The sequence below is a fragment of the Vidua macroura genome (assembly GCF_024509145.1).
Source record: "Vidua macroura isolate BioBank_ID:100142 chromosome W unlocalized genomic scaffold, ASM2450914v1 whyW_random_scaffold_38, whole genome shotgun sequence".
Classification (NCBI taxonomy): Eukaryota; Metazoa; Chordata; class Aves; order Passeriformes; family Viduidae; genus Vidua; species Vidua macroura.
This window is the reverse complement of record NW_026530535.1, coordinates 2,475,764-2,489,602: the sequence shown is the minus strand read 5'-3', so window position 1 is coordinate 2,489,602 and position 13,839 is coordinate 2,475,764. Positions and strand designations below refer to the sequence as shown.

The 13,839-nt window shown below is 37.1% G+C and overlaps 1 protein-coding gene across 3 annotated transcripts in view; it reads right to left on the bottom strand.

The window, feature by feature from the left end:
- LOC128822736 (transportin-1-like) overlaps positions 1 to 13,839 on the bottom strand; it is a 174,811-nt gene that overhangs the window by 36,925 nt on the left and 124,047 nt on the right. For all 3 annotated transcript variants that reach the window (XM_054004547.1, XM_054004548.1, XM_054004549.1), the window contains exons 11-16: positions 9,710 to 9,770; positions 8,868 to 9,039; positions 5,314 to 5,466; positions 3,934 to 4,159; positions 2,818 to 2,989; positions 1,282 to 1,368 (exon numbers count right to left, since the gene is read on the bottom strand). In XM_054004547.1, coding sequence (XP_053860522.1) covers positions 1,282 to 1,368; positions 2,818 to 2,989; positions 3,934 to 4,159; positions 5,314 to 5,466; positions 8,868 to 9,039; positions 9,710 to 9,770 — 871 coding nt within the window. The remainder of the gene's footprint in view (positions 1 to 1,281; positions 1,369 to 2,817; positions 2,990 to 3,933; positions 4,160 to 5,313; positions 5,467 to 8,867; positions 9,040 to 9,709; positions 9,771 to 13,839) is intronic.

Sequence of the window (13,839 nt, the reverse complement as noted above, 5' to 3'; positions counted from 1 at the left end):
TATACTTAAGAACTCCTTGTACTATTGTAATTGTACCTAGTATGTCAAATATACATAGTAAAGCATTAAAGAACACTTATTAACGTAAAGATTTACATTAAATAAAAGAATTCACTTATCATCTTATGGAAAGGGGGGAATGAGACAGAGTGAAAATTTAACAGGGTAGAAATCCATTTGGGTTTAGGTGAAATGTGCCGCTTTCAGCTTGCTAGCATTAGGAAAATATGCTATTTAGTCTGGTAACTTTGCAGCTAGTGAAACTGCCCCAGCTAAGGACAAAGAATGTGAATTCCAAGTTGAAGAGATAAGTGATAAGAAAGACTCCTTGGACCTTAAAACAGACAGGGCAGAATGACCTAGGAATTCTTTCTGTACTTTCTGACAAAAAACTAGGTACAAGTGTAACTAGCTGTAAGTATAACGCAAAATCAGCAGAATAAATATGCATGAACCTATTGTGAAATTCTATGCATATGTAAATTAATAAGAGGTAATAAAAAAAAAGATCGGGAGTCCTCAGGGGCGTGCATGTCCTTTGAAGGGGAACGATTCCCCACATGCATCCAGCACTGTAGTAAACATACTGTTCCTACAAATCTTTATAGGAATTGTAGGGTTTTGATTTTTCGTCTGCGTTTCGTTACCCACAAGTAACTGTTTAAGTAAAAACAACCTGGAAAGGTAGTACTGATTAGTTGAGCCAAGGCAACCGTCTGCTAATTGTTATCCTCTCCTATGTATGTCAGTTGAGAGAATTTCTCAGGGGCAGCATCTTCTTCAAGGTGCCAACACAGTTCATATGAAGACAATTACTATAATTCAGATAGCATTTACACTAAACTTCACTATGCTGACAATGTACAAGCCCTAACATTACCCAAGAGTTACGAAACTAATTTCTCTAGAAGTGTTTTCCTGCTTCACACTTGGAAAGTACAGAGAACAGACTACATTGTCTAGTTCATACCTTCAGCCTGTCAGTAATTTTTTTAATGAAGGGACGAAGGGAAAGCAGGGAGAGAAGACAAGAACAACAGAGATGGAACAATTTTTTAAAAACAAAGAATCCCAAAGAAAACACCCAAGAATGGCAGGGGAAAAAAAAATTCTAAAAGATTTCTGCTAAACTTAATAACATTTCTTCAGTTAAAAAAAATTCTCACTATTGTCATAATATTTTCTCCATAATGGGAAATACCTACCACTGACAGCATTTATAGTCACACTTCCTAGTAGGAACATCCTTAGTAAAAGAGGCAATTCCCAAAAGACATTTACCTCCAATAAAGGGAAAAGATCTTTATCTTCATCCTTCAACATGTTCCACTTCTGGATTAATGGAGGCATTAGCATCTGAATATATTCCTGTTTAAGATGAAAATGCATCAGCTACTGAAGCACCCAATTGCATACTAGTTTATTTCAAAGCTAGAAAATTTATATATTCTACTTTTTCAGGAGAAAAAAAATTATATACTGTAATTCAACCATTGTTGAAATATATAGAAGTAGTTGAATATTAGAACTTAAATTTTATGTCTTAAGATTTTTTGCTGAGGCAAATAAGTACCTTTGCAAAACAAATCTTTTCCTCCAGGTTTGGCTTCAGTCTAGCAACTTTTAATAGCTGCCTGGGTTGTTACATATCTATAGGATTGACTCGGGCTACAGAAAATGCTTTTACCAGCAATACAATCTGGCTGTGCATCTGCCACCTGCTTTTCTCAATCATCTTCCATTGCCCTGATGCTACAGCTCTATCCCCAGAAGTTCCTGAAACCTCTTCCTCATCCAATTACTCATCCATGAAGAAAGTAATTTTCTATCCCTCCAGAAATCCGCACTTACCAATTCTGTATAAAATGTTGCATCTTCTCGACCACTGCTGTCACAGTCACAAGGACATTAAGCAAGGCATCCCTGTAGTACTGTTGCTCCCAGAAAGTATCCAAAGAGACAACAGATGCTGCCAGCTAATGCTATGTCCAAAGATAGAATATTTTAAGTGACTGAAGAAAGTCCCACCATTACCAGGAGCTCCCATTTAGCTTCCTCCTGGTGCTGTCAAAAGTCAAGCTGGCCAGGGCCAGAGAGAAATTGGAAAATATGTCCTTTGATAGTGTGGATTCTTGAATGGCAAATAAAATGCCATGGCAACAACCCAAATTGTTCTATTCTAGTTTGTCTATGTCATGTGAAGTGCTATAGAGATATAAACCAAATTTCAACAGTATGCATGTGACATGTATGTATATCCTATTAATGAACATGTATACTACAAAAACCCCACTACACTTGCCTGTGGTCTCTGTGCTTTACTCAAAGGATTCTGTGTTTTTAGATATAAAATGCACATCTATCCTGCTATTGGATAAAGCAATCTCTAATGATGATGTGCTTTGATGCATTGGAAAGACACTCAGAGCAGTTTAGCTATACTGAAAGTGGTTACAAACAACAAAGAAGTAATTAGAAATTAGCACACACATTCTACCAATTTCTTTAAAATCCCATTTCATATCTATATATATCTATATATATCTCCTTTGAGCTGAAAAATTCTGAGAGTAAGAAAAAAAAGTCACAATAACGAGAAGTACATTTTGCAAGCCACCAAACACAATTATTTATTCAAAATGGGGAATATTTGTGTAGTGTGAAAATTACATACAATCTATGTATATTACATGTAAATATTTATTATTATTGAATGCAGAATTTTTGTTTAAAAACATATAAAGCACACTACAAAATCCACTCAACCAATTTTTCAATATATGATGAGTGTTTCTACAGAACATAAGGTATACTCACAGGTTTATTTAGATGATGTCCTACAGAATCTGCTAGAGTTCCTATAGCATCATAAAGAATGAGCAGGTTTTTATGCTGGTATTTACTAAATGCGAAGACCAAAGTGTCAAGTATATATGCAAGATAAGGAACAAGCTCTGTACAAGCCTCCTCTTCTAGAGTAGCAAAGGCACTGAATGACAAAAAACCCACCCCAAATAGGTCAGTCAGTATCTTGTAAAAAATAAAACAAGACCACCCCAAAAAGCCCTACACTACCCATTCCTGTTTAAACATAGAACTGTATTTAGTCTTTAAATTCATCCAAGGTATGTTTTCACAATGGTATTATTGAGACAAACTCAATCTATTTTGATTGAACACAAAGATTCAGCTCTTAAACAGTGATGAGCAAAATTTAAAAATATTCTGGTAAATACCTTTTATGTATACATTACAGATCTAATCTTGCTTTATGAAGAAACTTTCTTGGCAGTCTGCTGTGTACTCCTGCCCAACACAAACTGACATGTAAAAGCTTTATTTGCTGAGCTTCCTGCACAAGTGGTATACCCATTCCATTAATGGTGTGTCCACTCTTTTTTTTTTTTTTTTTTTAATATCAGCAGACAAGGGACAGAAGGGAATCTTATCTCCAAGGATCTCCTTTCAAGAGAAAGGGAATATCCCTTTAAATAGTTGTAACCCAGATTTTTTGGTAATCCTGAGCTAAATATAAACATTGCTAATGCAATGATAGGATAGTTTTCCTGTATTGACCTTGCTCATAGGCCCATAAAAGCCAGATTCCTGGTCAATGAAATTTAAAATATTGAAAATAAACAGGTGTGACATACAGGTAATTTCTTTTACAGCAATGGGTTGTTTAGTTTGTTTTTCATATATTCTAAAAACAAACTGGACAAGAGAAAGACAAATTATCTGGTTTTGTTTTACCAAAACTGAGTTGTGATGATTTCAGAAGAAGCCAAACCCACCCCAAGTTAAAAGGGAAAAAAAAAAAAAAACATTAGGAGCTAGAAACGGAGTTATAGAATAATCAATTAAGACATTAAAACATTTTCCCATGAAAAAGCAGTGTAATGGATAGTACTTTTTGTTTAAGCTTTGGCTCACCTGCAGGCAGCTTCTTGTACTCTCTTGTTGCTATCTAGAATGCGCTTTAGCAACTCGGTCATTAATGGCTTCAAGTATGTGTCTGGGGGTTGACTAACTACCCAGTGTGCATAGCGACTAAGAGTCCAGCAAGTGATGGAGCGCACAAGAGCCTTTTTATTAGAGAGGCACTGAATAAGGTGAGGGATCAACTCAGGAAGATATGGAATCATACCCTGCATGCAGCCTAGAAGGAAAAATATAGCTATTACAGTATGAGAATTAGAAATCATAATAGAGCTTTTTGTTATTTCCTAGAAGGGATATATTTTCTTCCTCTATCATGTAGTAATACATTTTACCAATATACAAAGCAAGTCTACCTAATTTATGTTAAGTCCTAAAATGAAACCACACCATAAACAGTAATTAAAATCCTCAATGGAATTTACATTCATTCCAACTACATTTCTACTTTAGTGCTTCCCCAATCTTCATAAATTCCGCTTTATTAAAGGGAGTATAGAAAGAACATCCAAATAAGATTGGTTTGCAAAGCTTGGAAGTCTTATGCCAGTCTACTCAGAGTGACCAAGACAACAAGCAGAGAAAGATTAGGCTTTGATAACTAATCATCATATCATTAAAAAAGATTTCTTTAAAAATTAATTTTCTTCTTGTTTTCTCCTAATATAACACAAATACTGACCAACAATAAAAGCTGCACACTTTGAGTCAGCAAGGGCAGTAATACACTGAGATTTGTAAGAAGTATTAACATTTACCTTGCTTGACTTGAAATCAAAACCAACAAAAATGCTTTCTAGCAACAAAGAAATTATATGTTCACTAGGCACTGTTGGAAAAGATAGATAATCCAGGCATGGACTCAAACATATTCCTTCAATTTCCAAAATGGACAGAGATTATGGAAATACAGGCAAAAAGCCAAGAGTGTAAGTAAATACAATGAAATGGAAGTTAACACATTTAAATCAGAGAGCCATCCACAAAAAGCAGCTCAGGGCACTGAAGTCATGGGACTTGTATTCTCCATTTCTGAAAACACTGAATGAAATGTAAATATTCCTGTTGTATCAAATCAAGGTAGTATGTCATGAGAAACCAATAAATATATGCTACAGAGTTAAGAAGGGGAGGAATAAAAGAAACTATCTAAGTTATTGAAGACTCCAAAAAATGCACAGATTTGAAAATGAAAAATTAAACAAGTAACTGCAGTCATCAACCAGTAGATGTAGAGATTAATCACTTAAAAAAAAAAAACAAACAAGTAAAGGATGTATACCTGTTTGCACAAGTAAATTCATCTAGAAGGAATCCCAGAACTGCTTTAGAACAAATAAAAATTCAGTAACCTGATATGCATTGTTGCCTTACCTTCAGCAATTGCTCCAAGAACAAGGATACCAGATTCTTTAACTACCCATTCAGGATGGAAAAGCAATTCCTTCAAAAGGGGCAAGATGTGTGGCAGAAGTTCATCACGAAATACATTAGCCAGGACATCTAGAGCAGCAGCAGAACATTTCCCTGAGGGGAATTAACAATGTTAATCTTCTTATTATACAAGCAGTTGTAATTAAACATTATGATCCTCATTTTAACTTTGAGCTGCCAGTGATGCCTTAAGTTTTGTCTTTCATATTTTTCAGATTCTGTACTGCCTTAGTGTGTAACTCTGAACTTCATATAAGTGTTAGCAAGTTCTCTTCACAGTTTAGTTAGACAAAACAATCCTTTTCCATCATGAGAACCAAGGACACCATTGCAGCTTCAGGTGCAAAAAGCATAAACCAATGGTGAATTGAAGAGAGCAAAGCAGGAGGATGTGACTTCATAACCTGAAGCTGTAATTGGACAATTAACCCCAATATAAATGAACCAAAACTTATAAAAGTGTGAAAACTCATGACTGGTCGTCCCTCTTGTGACCATCTTGGGTCCATCTTGAGTGTAGCCCTGGCCAGGCTCTTGTACTGCCCAAGGTGTATCCATTAAGGCCTTTTAATAAATACCTACTTTTATTCTTTAACTCTGCCTAGCCTCTGTTCTAAGTCAGCCTCTTTAGGCATCACCAGGGTATCAGGAGGAAAGATACTTTAATTTCATTACAATACACAGGGATCCATTGTGCTCTGGTACAAAGCCATAGCTTTTAGAGAGCCATTTTTGCAGCATTTTTATAGCCACTAAAAGGACTTATACACTAGGGATATTAAAACACTCACTGACAGGTGATGTACTTTGGACCTGATTAGCATAAGAGATTTTGATAATCAGGATGCCTTGGCAAGAACAGAGTAAGAAAATTGAATCAAGAGAGAAGATTGAATCAAGTTCTACAAACAAGAGATTTTGCAAAATGTATAAGTTTGTTTATGTGATGATAAACCCAATCATTGTAGTAAAAAATGACTAGCCTTCCTCAAATAGTATATAAGCATATGTAGTCCACAATAAATTCGGATTTTGACCACCATCACTCAGTCTCCCCGCCTCTCTCCATCGCCAATAGACAGGAACCACACCATTATATTGCAACATTATATACACTACATAATTTCAGGATGGTGTAACACAACAAAAGAGGGAAGGTCTGTGACATGAATGCAACATACCGAAGAAATTAAGGAGAAATAGCAAAAAAATACTAGCAAGTGATTAAAAAGAAAATGTTCAAACATGACCTATATCTCAAAGCAAAAAAAAGTCAAAATCATCAATCTCTAGAGACTGAAAGAAATTTACTGACTTTTGCTCTGAGCTAACTCCTAATTCTGTGATGCATCTATACAAAGAACACTACTTTGAAATTTGTTTGAAAGTTTTTAAACTCATATTTTAGCACACAGAAGCTCATAAAAGAACAGCTTCAAAGCATGATTCAAAAATCATTACTCTGGTTTTCTGCTGTGGGGCTGACATGTCTAGAAAAATAATGCTAAGATGGATTTATAAAGAATGCTCATATTACAGAATTTATACTGTATTTTTTTCCAGTTTATTATGATCTCAGTTCTTTGATTCAACTAAAACAAAAGTATATACAAAATAGGCAATCGGGCAAAATATACCTAGCAAATGTAACATGCAAAATTCCTAAACTGGATCTAAACTGCTAGTGGGCACAAGCAAGACACAGACAGTTTTTCAGTTGGGAGGTAGCAACTACTAGAATAGATAATAAATACAAATTTTTTTCTACTCTGCTTCTAGATGATGTCCAACAGGTTTGAATAAAACCAAACATGAGCCCTCAACTCAGAGCAGATCTCCACTAAAAAAAAAGTAATAAACACCACAGACTCCCCAAGACCAGCACCTGCTGCTTCAGCTTAGACTGTTTCAGCTTTCTACTAGAGGAAAAAAAGGTGGACTCCCATATTTAGTTACCAGGTCTCATTAGTAACCAATGCTGCTGTGTCAGGCTGTGCTGACATTTCCTCTCTGTTCAAATTGGAAGTCAAATATAGAACACTGGATAAGAAATAGGGCATACAATTCTGAAATTCAGATAATCCAAATTCTGTCAAGTACATCAAAACAGATTTCTTAACTGTTCTCTTTTCTCTCTTTCCTAGACAGCTTTAGCTTCCTCATCTTCTTAATCAAAATTGTGGACCACAGAGCACTCTCTGTCATTTCAGTTATGTTTTCCAGGAAATATTGATTTAATTCTGCAATCTCTACACACAATGACTACAAGAATAGCATTATGAATTTAAAACTATAAAAAAGATACTTTACAAAGGAAAATATATTTGTGCTTTTTGTCTTCTAAATTATAATAATAATAACAACAGTATTATCAGTATTAGTATTATTTTAAAATTTAGATATGTCTCAAAATTGTTTGATCCATAAGCTTTAAGGCACATTCATCTGTACAACATCTGAACTACTGGTAATAGTGGTTAGTAGTAGCATGTAGGAGGAAGAAAAAAATCGAACACAAACCAGATATAGAGGGAAGACTGAACTAAAAGAAAGCATTATTAAGCTAAGAACAATGTGTAAGATTGTATTAGATCTGGCTGAGCTGGAGTTCATTTCCCCATAGCAGCCCTCACAGCACTGTGCTTTGCATTTGGAGCTGGTGAAGTGTTGTTTACACACCAGTGTTTTGGTTACTGCTGAGCAGTGCTGGCATAGCATCAACATTGTTTCAACATTCCACCCCCCATCAGTAGGGTAGGGATGGGCAAGATCCTGGGAGGGGACACAGCCAGGCCAGATGACCCAAACTGACCAAAGGGATATCCCATACCATATGATGTCAGCTCAGATATAAAAGCTAAGGGAGGGAGGCGGAAGGGGGTGGCATTTATTATTTGTAATGTTTGCCTTATGGAGCAACCCCTGCTTCTGGGAAGGTGCTGAACATCGCTCACTGATGGGAAGGAGAAAATAAACCTATTTTGTTTTCCTCTTTCTTTGTGTGCACATTAACTTTTGCTTTAGTAAACTGCCTTATCTCAACCTACTAGTTGTTTTCCATCTTATTTTCTCTGTCCATCTGGGAAAGGGAGTGATAGAGTGGCTTAGCAGGCACCTGGCATCCAGCCAAGGTCAACTCACCACAAAGACTTCTACTAAAGTAAACAGTAATACATGTTTCTTATTACCTTGTAGAATTAAAATTCAAAATCCAAAGCTTCTGTTGAATTGCATCTAGTAGATGTTTGCAGCTCTATTGTCCATATTCAAAATAAGTTTAGAGGTGGCTAGATTTTTCCATAGTTATATAGCCAAAACATCACCTGAAAGACTCCCCCCTCTGCCCAAAACACCAATTATATCAGCAGATAGTTCATTTTCTATTCAAAAGCAAAGCCTCAGTATTCCTATAGAAAAACTCCTCTGTTTACAGTGGTTCTTGCATTATGCAAGTAGCTATATTTTAAAACATTTTACACATTACTTTGACATACTTAAATTCCAGTCAGAAATAGTATCATCATCATCAAGATCATTGTCGTCATCATCATCATCATCTTCAATATGATCTTCTTCATGTGGCTGAGCTACCGTCCGTGAACGATGAAAACGAGGTCTTATGTCCTGTTCACTATCTGGAATAGCTTCATCTTCTTCAACATCCCCCTGTCAAAAAATGTTTTATCAGATAAACCAGTGCAACTATATTGCTCCAGGAAGTTAAGAATGTACTGCAAATTTTAGTTCAATATTTTATAAACATGTGAAAAATTCACATCCCACTTGTGCTGCCTAGCTAACTAAAAATGCCATTGTTCCTGCATTGTGATACAGTATTTACTAGAAAAAATTGGAGAAAACAGAAGCAACAGAGGTAATCTCACAGAAAAGCACAAAGTACTCTTCTTGTTAAGAAATTACTCTTGATGGGAAGGAATTAGAAAGAAGAAGAGATAAAGAAATTCTAGTACACAGACATTCTAAAATCTTGTGATGGAAAAAGCTGTGTAGTTCAAGCTAGAAGGGCATTAAAATTAATTCTGATAATTTCTTTATAGGCTGCTTTGCTGCAATAATTAATGGGTAAAAGTATCCCAGCTCTGCCAAAATTGGGTGGAAGGGGAAAGGAGCAAAGCAGGAAAACCCACAGATTATTTTCCAACAGACATGGCAGCAGTTGCATTCAGTTTTTGGAACAGCACACCTTGCCTCAGAAAGCTAAATCTCCATTGAACAGATAGCAGACCAGATCTGATCTACCAGCTCAACCATTCTGATTTACAAGTCAGAAGCTAACCAGATATTCTTACTGAGTATAAAAGAAAGGAATGCTTACCTTTAACAGAATAATATCAATCTCTGAATATTTCATACCATTTACCAGCACAGGTATCAGTCTACAAAGAAATATTGACACATGTCAAGAAGGAAGACCCTGGTAACTACAGGCCTGTCAGTCTCACTTCAGCACCTGATAAAATTATGGGGAAATTTATTCTGGGACTTACTGAAAAACACTTGAGAGACAACGCGGTCATTGGTCACAGCCAGCATGGGTTCACGAGAGGGAAGTCCTGCTTAATCAACTTACTTTCCTTTTACAAGGTCACCCATCTAGCTGACAAAGGGACACCAGTAGATGTGAGGATTTTTGGATTTTTAGCAAAGCTTTAATACTATTTCTCACAGTATCCCTCTGCACAAAATGTCCAGCACACAGCAAGAAAGGTTTATAATAGACTGAGTGAACAAGTGGCTGACAGGTCGGGCTCAAAGGGTTATAGTAAATGGGGTCACATCAGACTGGCAATTGGTTATCCATAGATTCTCCAGGGTTCAATTTTAGGGCCCGTGCTCTTTAATGTTTTATAAATGATCTGGAAGCAGGAATCAAATGTACATTAAGTAAGTTTGCTGATGATACTAAAGTAGGAGGAGCTGTGGACTCCCTGGAGGCAGAAGCACCCTGCAGAGACAGACAAATGAGAGGGCTGGGCAATCACCAACCATATGAAGTTTCAAAAAGAAAAGTGCCAGATTCTGCACCTGGGATGGGACAACCCTGGATGTACAGACAAACAGGAGAACAAGAGGCTGGAGAGCAGCACTACAGAAAGGGACCTCGGGGTTCTGTTCGATGGGTAGTTGAATATGAGTCAGCAGTGCCCTGGCAGTCAGGAGGGCCAACTGTATCCTGAGGTGCATCAGGCACAGCATCACCAGCTGGGCAAGGGAGGTGATTGTTCCACTCTGCTCTGCACTGGTGCGGCCTCACCTTGAGTGCTGTGTGCAGTTTTGGGCACCACAATATAAGAAAGATATAAAGCTATTAGAGAGCATCCAAAGAAGACGGTGAAGGGTCTCAAGGGCAAGACTTATGAGGAGTGGCTGAGGTCACTTGGTCTGTTCAGCCTGGAGAAGAGAAGGCTGAGGGGTGACCTCATTGCAATCTACAACTTCCTCAAGGGGGCCAGCGGAGGGGGAGGTGCTGATCTCCTCTGCCTAGTGACCAGTGACAGGACCCGAGGGTATGGAATGAAGCCACATCAGGGCAAGTTCAGACAGGACATTAGGAAAAGGTTAAGTCACTGGAACAGGCTCCCTAGAGAAGTGGTCATGGCACCAAGCCTGACAAATGTTCAAGGAGCATCTGGACAACACTCTTAGTCATATGATTTAGTGTTAGATAGTCCTGCAAGCAGCAGGGAGTTGGACTTGATGATCCTTATGGGTCCCTTCCAACTTAAGAGATTCCATGATTCTATGTCAAAATAACACATAAATAAAGCAAGCTGGTTTTCAGTTAGCTGGTCCATAATTTTGGCTGTAACCACACTCCCCCCCCCAACAACAACAACAAAATAAAACCAAACAAAAAAACCCAGATAAAAACTTAGCCTGATAACAAGTCAGCACCTTAACCATACTCCATTTCATGAGGTTCATTAATACTTTGTAATCTGAAAAAGTGTTAATTTCTAAGTAGATGTAGCCAGATGGCACAACTGAGTTTTACACTTTAAAAATAGGATATTCCTCCACATGATGAAATCTATTTTGAAGTACCTTTCAGAAATTAAGTCAAAAACTTTTCAGTAAGAATTCACACTTCCAAAATATGCTCAATAAACAAGTTATTACGTTGGCTCTCCTGTATACCATTTGTCACTTTACTTACCAGTGGCTGAAAACTCTACCTTGCTACTCTTAAGGATGGAAGTCTAACTACATCAAGCCCTCCTATCCTTTTGTGATTACTTCAAGTATCACTCCTTAAGACAAGTCCCTGACATTGCAGAGATCTTTACATTAGTCATCATTAGTCTTTATTAGAACTTTACTTAGTTATTAAATTGGTTATGGCCATGGGTCTCCAATAGTAATGATGTATGGCAAAAAAAAAGGACTAGGGAAAAAAAAGTCAATTATTTCACATATAAACACATTCACTACAAAAATTAATCTGTAAAAATAAATATATGTATTACATTCCAAATCAAGTGAATACTGAAATCACCATGGACTGACCAAGCAACAGCAACAGACTCAGTCTCTCTATATTCTGCAGCTGAGGAGTATTGTTTCTGAAGGTATTCAGGCCAGCAATAATAGTCATGCATCTCAATGGCAATATGAACTAAACAAAAATTTCCCTCAAATTACAATTGGAACATGGCATTAACCTGTATATAGGCACCGTGGCAAGAGGCAACCACACCACTGCTCTGTGGAGCAAGAGAGATTGATTTTAGTCATGGGAGCATTGTGGTGGTGCGTCCCCCCATCCTCGGGCTTGCCCTACAACCTCAGAAACTCCAGACAAATCTTGACTGAATCAGCTGAGCGGTGAAGCATCCCTTGACTATACCACTTGGGCACTGAAGCGTCTCTGTGCCAGGAGCTCTTGCATGATATAGGTGGGAACAACACTGACCATGACAGGAACATCATCTGCCTGACCAAAGTGAAGAATAAGGATATGCAGTTATCCTTGTTAGCCTTGTTAGCCTTGGTAAATAATTTACCTGATTCATAGCCCAAGTGAAGTGGTACCATTGTTACAAAGCCTTTTTAAAATTAATCACAGCCCAAGTGGAACGGTACTATTGTTACTGAACTTTCTAGGAAAAAAGTCCAGTAGTTACCAACTTGGGTCAGTGAGGCCCTTTGAGCTCTCTTGGACTGCAGTGGGCTGAGTCAGCACCTCCCTCTGAGTGGGGCCTCTCAGAGCTCCCAATCCCTCAAGTTTGTGATACTCAAAGGACCATCACTGATGATGAGGCCTAGGCTGATATTTCCCCCCCCATCTCCATGCTCCTCCAGGTGCAACCCTTGCCTGTTGGGAAACGCAAAGGAAATTGACATGAGTATTTCACTGAACCTGAGGGGAGTTTTTGATAGGTACATTTACACACGTAGAAATAGGTGTAGACATGGGTTTACCTGTGCGTGTGTGACTTGATTATGGTATGAATGTTTTATAGTGAATCTATAATTAAGTCACTGTTATAACTGTAATAAATCCTACTGAATAACTTTTTAAATGTTAAATTAGTCAATGATTAAGTGCTGCTAAAGTCTTCTGCACCCTTATCTTTTGTATCCATATCCTTTGCACCCTTACTCCATTTTGCATTCCTGGTCTCCATGCAAATCATTCTAAATTGATTCTAATCCAATTTTCCTATGTATGCTATTCTATGTAGTAATAGAGTGAGCCTTGCCATCAAACTCTGTAAAGTCACACTTTCACAAATACATATTAAAACTTGCTTTTTGCCAGTACCTTTGATGGTGACTCTGAGAAGCTGAAACCACTTGTTCGCAACAATTACCTTCTGAACTTTCAATGAAAGAACAGTAAGTATTCAGATTAACACCCATTACTTGTCATTTCTGCAGCATACTTCATGAAGTATGCAGGAGGTATGTATTTTATAAAAAACCTACAGGAGCAAAATGGAACAAGATATTAAACAAGTTTCTAGAAGATCTTGTCCCACTTATTCTAATATATAAAAGACCTAAGGTTATAATCAAGTGTTGTCAAATTTATATAGCTCCCTAATAAAAAAGACTCTCCAACAAACAAGTTGCTTTCAACAAAAATGACATGTAATGTTACTCTTATCTGTTTTACTAGAAATTTAAAAGCTTCTTAAAAAAAACCCAAAAACCAAGGATGAAGCTGTTGTAATGTCAATGTTCATGTAGGACAGAAGAGGTTTACAATTTATACTGAGAAGGTGACTAGTATTAATATGTGTGTTGGGAAGGAGGTAGGTAGAATCAAGAACTGTACTATCATTCTTTTGTATTTTAAGCTATAAGAGTAGGATTTAAGTAAAAACATTTTAAAATTCAAAAGTGATTTCTCATAACATTGGTTCTTCTGTTTTCAATTCCTATTCCTGTACTGCTACAGCAACTGCTTTAATCTCAATTCTGTTTTCTAAATGCTTATGA